Source organism: Bactrocera oleae, chromosome 4, assembly GCF_042242935.1.
Source record: "Bactrocera oleae isolate idBacOlea1 chromosome 4, idBacOlea1, whole genome shotgun sequence".
In the NCBI taxonomy this organism is placed as follows: domain Eukaryota; kingdom Metazoa; phylum Arthropoda; class Insecta; order Diptera; family Tephritidae; genus Bactrocera; species Bactrocera oleae.
The window spans coordinates 66,667,507-66,681,542 of record NC_091538.1 but is presented as its reverse complement, the minus strand read 5'-3'; the positions used below and the strand labels follow the sequence as shown (position 1 = coordinate 66,681,542).

The 14,036-nt window shown below is 35.0% G+C and overlaps 1 protein-coding gene across 1 annotated transcript in view; it reads right to left on the bottom strand.

The window, feature by feature from the left end:
* Positions 1-14,036, bottom strand: part of Myd88 (myeloid differentiation primary response protein MyD88) — a 41,175-nt gene that overhangs the window by 1,474 nt on the left and 25,665 nt on the right. The window contains exons 3-5 of the mRNA XM_014247384.3: positions 1,336-1,676; positions 1,092-1,260; positions 802-1,000 (exon numbers count right to left, since the gene is read on the bottom strand). Of these exons, the coding sequence (XP_014102859.2) occupies positions 802-1,000; positions 1,092-1,260; positions 1,336-1,676 (709 nt within the window). The remainder of the gene's footprint in view (positions 1-801; positions 1,001-1,091; positions 1,261-1,335; positions 1,677-14,036) is intronic.

The window sequence follows — 14,036 nt, the reverse complement described above, 5'->3', positions numbered from 1 at the left end:
GTGTTTGCTTGAGAGGTTTATCTGATCGTGAGATAATAATTTAACTTTATTGTTATTATTAACATTAATTGTTTACGAAAAATAGGAAAAATGTCGAGAGCTCTGTATTGTTTTTTTAATAAACTGATACGATTACTAGTTGTTGTTGTAGCGCTTATTATTCTTTATTGTTTAGGTGTTTTTAAAGTAATAAAGCTTGTTTTATGTGATATACTTCGACAGAGTTAACCCAGAAAGGTTGAGCAGGCTTGGAGGGACATGCGAAGAGGTGTTTAAGGTCAAACCCGGACAAGCGGTTACTATTCATATGTTATATTCAAAGCGCAGATTTTTGGAAAAAATGATAGTATATTTTTTGTATTCAAGTTTAAGAAGTAATAATTTTTATTAAAAAAAAAGTTTTGTGCGAATATCATGAGTACTTTTTTTGCAAACCAACGTCAAAAATAGGCCCGAAATTTAAGCGCGAAGATAGGCGACCCCCTTAACTCCAAATAACTGGCTTCTAAGTGAGTTTTATAAGAAACAGAAACGCATTTAAATTATATTCCCTTTATTGCTACTAGGAAAGTGGAGCTTTAGTAACCAAAACAGACCGGCATTTATACGTGGCCGAAGAACTGTTAACTTAGCAGCATTCCCATAAAATATTTTGACATTATTCTACATTGTTATAACAAAGAAAATATTTTGGAAAATTCTCTTAATTTTTAACGATAAAATACTACTGAACAAGTCTACCGAACCAAATCATTATTATGACTAAATTTGCCGCTAATGGCTTAAAGATTTATGGCTTACGTGTCAACTTCATTTAGGCCATATGGCGACGGGTCTGAGGCATTGTAAGAGCGTCGTATTGAGTCGCCAAGACGCGCCCAAAAGTCAAATAGCGTAGTAGGCACTGGTGTATACTTGAGGTGTGTGTATATTTTTAAGGCACGTGGTATAACAACCGAATCCTCATAAATAAGCGGTATGATCTTACGCGTATTATTCTCTGTAAAGCAAAAAAAAAAAGGAAAATGTAATTAAATTAAATAAAATTTTCCATGCCGTTCAACTCGATTATTAGCGGCAAATGCACTCACGTATTTGCAGCGCGTGTGTGTAATTCATCAAAAATTGATTCTCTGGGCTATCGAGAAATTCTTTTGTTAAGATCACAAGTAAATAGCGGCAACGCTCCTCGATCAGTTGCGTCAATGCAACGTGCGTGAACGGTACGCCACCGAGTAAATCACGATTCTTGAAGCATAACTGTAATACAACAACAAATAAATATGTGTTATTATGTATAATTTTTGGAAATAATTTTTTGGATTTTTCACATACCTTAAAATTATATTTTTCATTTTCTTCGAATTTGGTTTGTATTTCGGCGGCTTGTTCAATATCCGCATCGGCGAATAGCACGAATGCGTCATATTGTTGTGGCGGCAGTCCTTTTTGGGCGAGTATCACATCGTCACGTGTCAATATGGTCATAGTCGGGTCGCTTTCATTGCTGTTAACATCGTTGCCGTTAACACCATTGCTGCCCGCCAGTATGAACGGTGAGGTTGGGTTTGACCAAAATGTGGCCGCCAGCGCCGTTGATGTTGTAGCGTCTGTTGTATCGCTGGCGATTAACGATTTTTGTCGCAATTTTATGGCATACCTTTTAGCATCCTCAACTGCAATTAAAACAGTTGAAATAAAATTAGCCAAGCGTTAATTATCAATAATTTCTGCAAACGAAGTGTTATTATGATAAGTGTTAACCAGTTCGTAGAATTGATTACCAATAAAGTGTCACAGGCGACAAGTGGGAACTCCCGCTTACTTAAAAGTCAAAATAACTCTATTTTCAAACGATCTGGTTTGGCAGCTGGTTAATGCTGCTTGCCGAAAGCAATATCACGATCGAATTTATGTTGAAACGATAAACCTCTTAAATATATGTCAACACTGCAAAGTAAGCAACGAGGTAATATATACCCTATTTACACTCTAAAAGTGTAAGATTGCTATTTTAATAACCATATCCAACTAAAAGAACCTATAAACGACCTCTGAAACTTAATCGAACACGTCAGGTAACTCCCTGCGGGTCGATAAGAAACTATGAAAGGAAATACCGGCGCCACTGATTTTTTTTGTAATTTTAAGGGTCAATCTAGGTTAGATTATAATGCAAGGGAGACAACTGGGATGCCACATATATAGTTGATATACCCGTCATTTGAGATGCCCTAAAAATCCTAAGCATCGATTTAGATACCCTTATGTATCGAAGAAACGCTTTGATTGCAGCACAAATCTGCTGATGTGGGTAAATTTTATTTCAGCCAATTCGTTCGGTTGATGATAGTTATGACGATCTAGTTGTATCAACCTCAGTCTAGCGCAAGCTGATGTGGCGAAGAGAATGAGTCGAAATTTTTCTATCTTGATCTCTTCCAGATAACTTTTACAGTGGGCGTCCGTCAACATTTTTTCCTTCACCACAATTTCAAGTAGTATAATACTGGTGGGGGAAAGAAATTCAAGTGAGGTCTATAGTGATACCGATCCTTAATGAAATTTTTTTATCCAAATAGACAATTTAATTCGACTGACTTTATCGAGCTGAACGATAAGACAACATACAAGACAAGACTACTTGAGGTTACGTTTACTACTGACAATATTTACATTTTACATATAGGAATTGAGCGTATGGTTCGCTCGTATCGATTTGAAAGAATAACTGAGCGCAAACCGAAATAAGAAATTTTTTTTTGGATTGGTACAACTTCTTTTTAAGTTCGTGAGAAGTTTGATCTTCATAAGCCAAAATATGTAACAACAGTTTGCTTTAAATTTTGTGTTTCCAATGGAGTCACGGCTACGGAATCGATGAAAGTGTTGTAGAGGTGTTTTTGGAAGTCTAATTTATCAGGAACACTCGTATTAGAGTAACAGAAAGCATTCATTACAGGTCGGGAAGTAATCGAAAACGTGACTCACGCGAATCCTTCATCCATTCATTTTGTTAATAACGATAACATCATAAAAGTTAAAAAAACAGCGCTTGAAAATCGTTGGCAGATTATGTCAATATTTCTTATTTTGGTTAATGTTTTGGGTAAGTAGCCTGTCGATGCTACACTCGTACAAAAATATCTGATTTTATTTTGCATAAACGACGCACAGTAGTGGTCTTGTATTGGCTCAGTATTCTATTTTGAAGGCGATAACAATGCTTTGAGTTAAAATACATAGAAATGTTGTTTTTTTTGTCAGTCCGGATCAAATGAGATCGAATGGTATTAATCTAACAACCAATTGAACGACATTTGTTTTAACTTATACGCTGAACTTTTGAAGGTTAGGTCCTACAATAATTTAAGTTTAGCGATCATAGAAGCGACATGTGCTCTCTAATATGCCTGGCAGATTTCTTCTTTATCAAAAAATGTAAAATTTATGACACTGATAGCATATATTTAGGAGCTGAAGAGACACCTATGAGCCTCATTTGTTCAATACTACATACTTGTGGCATATGGAAAAGCAAAAAACTATAAAAAATGTTTTTACTCAACAAAGAGTGCAATAAATTTTATATTCGTAAACAATTATACTTCCTCATAAGGCAATCAAATTGTGCTTAGCGCTAAATAATATGATAGTCTAACACACGTGACATCCGATTATGATTGCGCGGCTCATTATAGGCCAATGGCCATACACTTTGCATTATATAAGTATATACCTATATAAATAATTACATGTAAATATGTAGAAAAATGATGGTAGTTTACTTATATATGTACAAGTATATGCAAATATATATGTATATATAACAAAATATATATTTTTTAGTTAACTGCCGGCGTGCTCCTTTTGTGTATGTAGTATGTGTTTTGCAGGCTGGCACTTAAAAAAAATATTACGCTGCTTATCGGCACATACTGTTTGGCCTTGTGAGGAGCACATGACGCTGATGAGCATTCTTCAATTGCCATGTGTGTGGCAGTAAGCACTTTGATTAGCATTCTAATGCGCGAATTTCATACCTACATATATGTATATATATATATATATACATGTACGTAAAGACAAACACACATGATTATCAGAGTGGCAATAACACTTTTAAAGCGCGTTTATGGACCTTTTCGATATTTATCTCTTCTAATTTGGCATGCATAATCGATGACCGTCAGTCGAAAAAAGATTGTATATAATATATTATACAAGGTGTGTTCCAAAGTAAACAGTAAAAAAGTAACAAAGTAAACTCTAGTGGCGCCATCTATATGTCGACTAGTGCGTTAGAATCTGCTATCCTTTATCGACTTCCAGTAAAAATTTCATGACATTTCATCTTTGGGAGTGAAGTTATTGCTTTTTAAGTGTCAGTATGTTTTTGTCATCGGTGCGAAAATGAGCTTCGAACAAAAAGCCAACATTAAATTTCGTTTTAAAATTGGTAAAACTTTTACCGAAACGTTTCAATTGATGAAACAAGTTTATGGCGAGGATTGCCTATCCCGTAGCAGAGTGCACGAGTGGTTTCAACGTTTTCAAAGTGGTCGTAAGGACATAAATGAGAAATGAGCCGAAACCCAAAAAATCGCGCCTGGAGAAGTCAAAATTGAAGACAATGCTGATTTGTTTTTATGATTCCAAGGGTATTGTCCACAAAGAATTTGTTCCATCCGGCCAAAACGTTAATACGGTATTCTACCTTGGAATTTTGAAGCGTTTGGTGCGTCGTATTCGACGTGTTCGGCCCGAATATCGCGAAGATGGAAGTTGGCGTTTGTTGCACGATAATGCGCCGTCTCATCGATTGACGCTTGTGGCAGATTATTTTACCAAAAATCACATTTTAACAATCAACTACTCCCCGTATTCACCTGATATGGCACCGTGCGACTTCTACCTTTTCGGAAAAATGCATTTGCGGATGAAAGGAAAGCGTTATGCAGACGTGGAGGCCATTCAAAAGGCTTGCACCGGCATACTGGCGGCCATACCGGGCAACGAGCTAAAACACTCGTTCGAAGCTGTATTAAAGCAGAAGGAGACTATTTTGAATAAAACTAATTGATTTTGCCAATAAAACCATTTGTTCTGCTTTTTTTTTTAAAGTCCTGTTTACTTAGGAATACACCTTGAATATTCCTACACAGATCCAGGTATATGTGATTATTGTCTGAAAATTCGTTCACACTCATCTAACGATACCAAATTTTGCGCCCGGAGGCATTGTACTATATGTGTTTACACTCGCAGTCATACACACGTGGAATGTAATGTGTGCCTACAGTGGCAACGACAAGTAAACGAACAAATTTTGGTGACGTTTTTTTTTAGTTAATGAAAATTATTGCCAAACACAAGAAAGTTCGTAGAATCTTTGGATGACACACAAGCAGCCATTTCAAAACGTTTAAAGGTAGTCGGATACATGCAAAAGCAAGTAATTCGGATGCCATATGAATTGAAGTCAAGAGACCTTGAAAACGGTTTTACATGTCAGAAATGATGTTTGAACGCTTCAAAAAGAATTTTTGCACCGGATTTTGGCTGGCAATGAAAAATGGATCCATTAAGCCAACTTTAAATGCATAAAATCATATGTGAAACCTAGCCAACAAGCCAAACCAATGGCAAAGCCGAATATCCATGACGCCAAGGTAATGCTTAGTATTTGGTACGATCACAATAGCTTCTGAAACCATTAACGAGGAACGTTACTAAAAACAACTCATTACATTGAATGAAGCGATTGCCGAAAAACGCACCGAGATCGCGACTAGACACGAGGCAATAATTTTCCAACATGACAACGAACGGTCTCATGTTGCAAGACCGATTAAAAACTATTTGAAAAACAGCGGTTGGAAAGTTTTGCCCTACCCGCTTTATAACCCAGAAATTATTTTTATTTTAGCAGTTTCGCAAATATTAAATTTTAACATAATAAATTTGCGTTTGAGTAAAAGCTGCGTGCTAAATATGATGCTATGAAACTTGTATGGTTCTAAATTGAAAATAAAATAGATGTTTTTTTTTTTCGAAACAAAAACGTAAACTTCCTAGAATTCGTTGCTCGTAAATTAGCAACAGTTTTCGCTAATTAATTACCACAACGTTCTTCTTGCTTGTTTTCGCAACTTATTTGCGTGCGTTACATATTATCTAAATTAAAAAGCCATGCTGCCACTCGGCTAATACCTTTTGTTATCTGTGAAATCTTATTAAGCGCGAAATTGTATATCAACTAATTAGGCGCTAATTAATTTGTGTACAAAATGTCATGGAATTTTCCTTTGCTCGGCATTTTTTATTTTATTTAACTTTATTTTTTTCTTTTTGTGTTTTTTTTTTTTTGTTTTGTTTGTGCACACACGCTTCCTTTGCCGGCGTTAAACAGCTTTTTATGGTCATTTATTAGCTGGCATTGCGACTCATTGACGACTCGTCAAAATAATGCGCGAAAAAAGCGACTGTACAAGAGCTTTATTGCATATTGAACTGCACAATCGGCGATTAATTAGCGCAAATTGTTGGAAAAAATCACAATGAAGTGCAATTTCAAAGGCGCGCGTGTGATACAACACAAAATTGCTCGATTGTTTACACACTTAAATACACATGCGCTTATAAACAATACACGCAAATACACATACAAAACATATGTACATTTGTATGCGTTTGCTTATGTGTGCGTGTGCGCGCACTTATAATAGCTACTTTAGTTAAATATTGAACTTAGCCGATAGTAAAAAATTTACGAGAAAACACTAACTTAAATAATGAAATGGCAAACACGCAAATCCAAACTCACAGAGCCACTAAATTTTCCAAAGAATTATTATTTTTTGCTAAACTTTTGCCGTTACAAAGTATTTGCACAGCAGTTTTTCCTTAACTGCGCATAAAACCACTGGCGCACACACTTTTGGCGCAGGCTGTAAGGGATGGTGGGGCATCATTAGAGCTGGTACGTCGTTAGCGTGTTGCCAATCTGTTGAATTCTATATATGTGTATATATGTGTGTGTATATTGGCAAGTGTGGGTGCTTTATGGCTATCGGTCTGGAGAAAATGTGTTGCTCGTCTTTTTAACTTTCGCAAGCGAAAATGTTTTTCGAAACTGAAAATTTTCTTTTTAATTGTGCAAAAATCCACTTGTGCATTCCGCATAAAACACTTTCCGTTTTTTAATAGCGAAAAAGTGTTTATTTTGTGCAAAACACAACAATCAATCTGCGTCTGTTTGTAGTAGGAAATGTATACACTGACTGCAAGCAATAAACGTATCAGCACAAGCGAAATTTTAACGTTAAAAAATTAAAGAAAAAAAATGATTTTGATTTAATATAAATTCAGTTACTTCTATTAGCAAGCAAATAATTTAAAAAATGCAACTCTGCATGTAAGCAAGGTCGCTAAGCAATTTAACTAAAACTTTGTTTGTTAAGCTTTCCTTTCTGTTTGAATTAAACGTCGCCTCGGCTAATAAATTGTGTATACGATAAAAGCGAAAGTACACTATTGTGAAATAAAATTACATATAATTGTTGTGGGACCCAAACTTTAATCACAGACGAGTTGCCAACATTGCGCCGATTTATTTGAGAAATTATTATATACAAACAAATGAATCGATGTAATCATGTACAATACTATTACTATTATAAGTATTGGCAATTTATGGATTCCATCCCAAAAAAAAAAAACCAAAAACTATGCTGGCTTGGTGACCCAGAAGGAATCAAACCATTTTTTGATAACCTGTTCTGATGTGAACCGTATTCCAGTGAGAGATTTCTGGATTGACCGGAACAAAATTGTAGTCAGAAGGGGCAAGTTCTAGGTTATAAAGCGGGTGTGGCAAAACTTTCCAACCGCTGTTTTTCAAATAGTTTTTAATCGGTCTTGCAACATGAGACCGTTCGTTGTCATGTTGGAAAATTATTGCCTCGTGTCTAGTCGCGAATTCGGTGCGTTTTTCGGCAATCGCTCCATTCAATGTAATGAGTTGTTTTTAGTAACGTTCCTCATTAATGGTTTCAGCCGATTTTAGAAGCTCTTGTGATCGTACCAGCAACTAAGCATTACCTTGGCGCAATGGATATTCGGTAAATATATTTATTGTATACATATATCCATTTTTGCCAATAAATAAGACTTCCTGCTGGGAAAATCAAAGAAATAAAAATATTTTATTGAATTACAACCATAAAGCAACATTGATGAAGCTAGCTATGCAAGCCCATTAAACAGTGGTATGTGCAATATTTTGTGGGAATTAAATTTACTCAAAAATATTATTATATAAATAATTTCACACATGGAAATATGAATGCATAAAAAATTGTTTTGTTTTTTTTTTTTGTTTTGCTTATAAATTTTGCGCAATTAGGTGCACGTTGCAAATTTTTTTCAAGTAGGATTGCCAAAAAAAAAATTTCCTTATAAAGAAAAAATAAAATACAAAAGAGAACACAACAAACAAAATTAAAAAGAAATTCGATATTATTTAACAACAACAGATAATGAAGACGAATGTGCATAAAAAGGAAATGAAGAAATTAAATAATTTTTATTGAACAAGTTTTGCCGAAACCTTCAACGCGTCGATGCGGAGCGTTAAGTAGATTTTTAATATACACAAAAAATATATATCTATAAATAAATAATATAAAAGAAGTTTAACATACGAGCACACATATGTGTCTGTGCATGCATCCAATTTCAGATTTTGAATGCATTTTCGCATGCGATTGCTTTTCATATTCAAATCTGAACATGAACTTATGCGGGAATTTCTTTGAACATTTTTTTGCTAATCGTTTTGTATAAAAAAAGTGACAAGACAAAGAAAAAACAAATTAAAAAAAAAAACAATAACAAAATGAAAACAAAAGTATATGAAAGCCAGCAAACAAAATGACAAACATTGTTGAGACATATTTAAGTGCATATCGGTATATACATAGGTATGTATATGTAAGTATGTTATACCTGTACCTGTTTAAATAGGTCTACAATATTATATATAGTACATATAAGCGTGTGTGGGTATGCCTGTCTGTATGTTTTCGGAATACTGATTTCCGTAGCGCTTAAAATTTCTAGTTATTTAAATTCACGTGAGCATTTGTTGACTAACAACAAAAACAACACTCAATTATAGCAAAAAAAGCGTGAGCAAAACAAAAACAAAGAAATAATGGTTTAAACCGAAAAACTCCCCGGTAGCGTAATGACATAGTCGTCACATATTTTTAGATTTACATAAAATTAACCTTTTTTTAAAAATTTTTTGTTTTTCCAATTAGAGTAAATAATAAATTCATCGATAATAAATTACGAATGACAAAATTATTAATTTTGTTCCGGTTTTTAATTTTATAATTAGATGCGTCATTAACAGAGTTGAACATAAAGCAAGAAAAAACCTTAACCTCCGCTGCACCCAGCTATAATACCCTGCACAAAAAAAAAAATGTCCATACAAGAACTTGGCTTCTATCGGTCAGTTTGTATGACAGCTACATATATGCTATAGTGGTCCGATCCGAAAAATTTGTTTAAAAATTGTACTATTGCCTTGGACAATAATCCATGCCAAAATTCGTGACAATACTTCGACACAAAAAAAAAGGTGATAGGTTAGCTTGTGTGACAGCTTTATGTTGTAGTGGTCCGATATCGACGATTCCGTCAAATTAATAGCTTCTTGCTGAGAAAAGGAAGTGCGCAAAATTTCAGATTGCTATTTGAAAAATTGAGGGACAAGTTCGCGATGATACACAGATAGACGGACATGATTAAATCCACCTAGCTCATAACGCTGATCATTATATACCTTACTATTCCCTGTTAAGGGTATGAAGATCATAAGTTGAGTAGGAGAAATATAAAGCGAGAAAAAGATAGCACATAAGATTCGGAGTAAACGTAAATTCCTTTTCTTTTTGTGAACTCAGTTTGAGGGTGGATAAAACATATTTGTGTTGGATAATAAATACAAACCAACTTGAAGAAAGAAAAAGAAAGAGGGTCTCATGCACAGAAGGCGAACTACTAAAAATCACTCTTCACATTTTGATTGCCAAGTCTTTCAGATGATCAGTAAAAGTAGTTTAGAAAGTTTGCTGTTTAATAAAAAGTTTGTTTGACGAGCCTTAGTTTGCAAGCGGCCGTACTGCAGATATCGTAAGGCTCATTGTAGTCGCTCTATCAATAGAATTATTATATTGTTAAACTTTAGAATTTACCTAATTAGATACACTATTGCTAAAGTGAAGCCACAAATAGCAGATATTGTAACTTCACTGCGGCCCAATTATATGTGTTGTAACTATGATATTCCATTTTGAATTGAAAAGAAAAGTTTCTACTGCTTGGCCTATGTTCTTGCTTGTCACAGTTTGCTGATACAAATCTTCATATTTCTGTTGACACGTTGAGTATAATACCCTTCACAAATAAAAACAGTTTTCCATGCAAGCACTTTACTCCGATCGTTCAGTTAATATGGCAGCTATATGCTATAGTCATCCGATCTATACAATTTCTTCGGAGATTAGATTAATGCTTTAAATAATAATCCATGCCAAATTTCGTGAAGATACCTCGTCAAATAAAAAAAAGTTTCCCATACAAGTACTTGATTCCGATTGCTCAGTTTGTATGGCAGCTATATGCTATAAAAGGACAGGTGCAAAATTTCAGATCGATAGCTTAAAAACTTATATATACAGACAGACGGACATGGCTAAATTAACTCAACTCATCATGCTGATCATTTATGTATACATTTTATTTTATAGGGTCTCCGACGATCCCTTCTGGGTGTTACAAACTTCGCGGCAAACTTAATGTACCCAGTTCAGGGTATAAAAATATGTGTAAAATTCGCGCAAAAATTAAAAAAAAAAAAACGAAACAAATTTGAGATACTAAATATAGTCGTGAAGGCTAGCTTTGGAGATTTCTTTTATTGTTATTTTTAGCTAAACAATGGGCGGTATGTACAAGTATGTAAATATGTATGTACATGTGCTAACTTCTAATTCAACATTCTGTCAAATCATGTTCTATTGTATCAAATTGCCGGCCTCAAAGCCAAGCAAAAAAAGTTGAATAAACAATCAGCTAGACTCGTGTTGGCACACAAAATAAATTAGTCGCAAATTTTAACAATTCGGTCATGTTATTGTTGAGACTCGAATGTGATTAGACCATGACCGACGTAAGAAGCTGAGCTTGCTTGCGATTATTTAAGCGACGCCAATGAAAGAGCCAAACTTGTGTCGTGTGACGCCGCTGAGCATGTGTTTTTTTACCGGTAGATTTAGAAATATGTACGTTAAACAGCAAATAATAATTCGTACATAGCGGTTTAGACTTTTGACGCCCCACCATTTCTACGGCTAAAAACTCGGCCCACATCCGATCGAGTACCCGACAGCGGCGCCTTAGCAACCAAGTATATTTGCATTGTTTATTAGGACCGCACGTAATTGATTTCATAAATGATTATCAAGCTGATATTCGCTCATTTATGATTGTTATAAAAATCAGTGGGTGATAAGATCTATCTTTATTACATTTGCTTGCGTGGAATTAGTAAACGTGATGACAAAGTACGTTGAAAATAAATTTTATAGCCAATTGCAGGTGTCTATAATTATAGCAATAAAATATGCAATTAAATATATAATAATACTTTTTTGCGTCATTTTTAATGGCGGCTACATGTTGTTGTAATGAGAATATTTATCATATTGTCATTGCAATGAGCCGTTGTAACAGAATTATAAACCAACTGATTAACATCAGAATAACATATTTTATATATAGTGGCGAAAGGATTTGAAGAGAGAAATAACTGATCATTTATTACATGGAGACTCGTACAGGGCCCGTAAGGCTATTTGATAGATGAGAAGAATTTTGCCTACTAACTCTAGGGTGAGTTTTCGTAGCAGTTCTAAAATTTCGCAAACATGAACACTCTAATTAGCGGTATTTATTCGAAAAACCACAAATTTTTTAAAATACTTATTTAATTGTGGAAGATTTTCCAGGTTTCACAGCGTTCCAAGTTGCATGTACTGTTCGTGATATCGTAAGCACCTTACTCGTTAACGAATTATGAACATAAATTCACAGTACCTCTAAGAAATACTTTCCAAAGTGGCTGGCTAAATTCTAAGAAACCGAGGACGTTAAACATGTACTTTTCAAAAAAAATATTACATAATTTGTTTATAAGAATAAGATTTAAAAATGGCTTATGATTAAAACAAAGAAACCATATATGAGTCACCTTGTACAGTAACATTGAAATTATTGCGTCCCAAGTAGCTTATTTCCTAACGCTGAATAAATGTTCACAGCTTTACTCAACAGCGTTTTGTAAATGCCTTCTTATCAATGCCAATGCTCTGGAAAATAACAATGAGGAGACTGCCTTTAATTGCAATGTTGAAATGAAAGCTTAAGCGAAATTTCTCGGTTATCCGAATGAAACTTAAAGGCCCAGCTATATAAGACATTTGCGGAACTGTTTCAAATGCAATAATGAAACCAAGACAGCGTTTTTTTCACAAAACGAAAAAGAGTCGGGAGTCCATGTCAATGGTCTAACGGCATCTACGGACCACTCTTTTCAGAAATCGTCCCAGCGTTGAAAAAATCTAACATTACAATTTAAGAAAGCTGATAACAACGAAAAAATCGTGTTAGAAAATCGACTTGTTGGCATCAAAGAAATTGTAGAGCATCTCAAAAACGATTATAGATCGACGCAAAACATATTAGTTAATGTTTTGGGTATAAAGCGTGTCAATGCTAGACCCCTGAATCCTTTGCAAATACGACGTTCAGTATAGGTCGCAAAAGAGATGCTTGACAATGTAGGTAAGCGCCCTACATTCATAAAACGCACGATTACTGGTATTCGGGATGATGGCCCTCTAAAAATGAGCCGAAACCGAAAATAACCAAAATTCGCTAAAGCCATTTAAGGCCATCCCGGTCGAGGCTTATATATCAAGTGTATGGACGATTGGAAAAAACGTTGGCATGCTTGTATTGGCGCAGGAGCCTATTTTGAAGGTGATAATAAAGATTTGCGTTAAAATACTGGAAATGCAGGTTTTTTGGTCAGTCCGGATCTTTTTTGATCAGGTGGTATGTGTTAATTTTTCAGTAATCTCAGGCTCAGAGAACGGTGAAAGGCATATTTTATTTGTCATATTTCGCTGTCACTACTGACGGTTGCACTTTTCACGCCTCTGCGTTGAGAGTTGAAGTTTGTGAACCACAGACTGTCAGACTGCGTCAATCAAGAAGACAGGGAAAAGACTGTACGTAAACAAAATAAATTCCGCGCAGTGTAAGCGAGAGACACTTGCTGCATATTGCCGATAATCAAATATTATGACAACTTTGAGCAACTGCTGCGCACCTTACTAGAATACAAATGGCCGTAGAACAAAAGAAGAACAAAAATAAATAATGAATAAAAAAAAAAAAAAACTAAAACTAAAAATAACAAGTAAGGAAGGGCTAAGTTCGGATGTAACCGAACATTTTATACTCTCGCAAAGTCAAATGGTATACTCGTTTGAGATTTCTTTGTGGATTGACTGATATTTTCGGTAGAAGGTCAACTATAGGCACTGGGGTCCACATATTTAGTACTTAGGGGCTTGAACAGTTTTGGTTCCATTTAGACAATTTTTGGCCGCAAGGTGGCATACTTTAATTGCATTATTTACGCAAAGTTTTACCCCGATATAATCATTGTTACCTGATTTGCATAGTGGAAAGTGAAAGAATCAAGTGGTATTTAAAATGGTGTCATATGGAAAATAGGCGTGGTTGTAATCCGATTTCGCCCATTTTCGCACTATGACATAGAAACATGAAAAGAACGTTATGCACCGAATTTGGTTGCAATCGGTTAAGCAGATCTCAAGATATGGGTTTTCACCTAAAAGTGGGCTATGCCACGCCCACTGTCTAATTTTGAA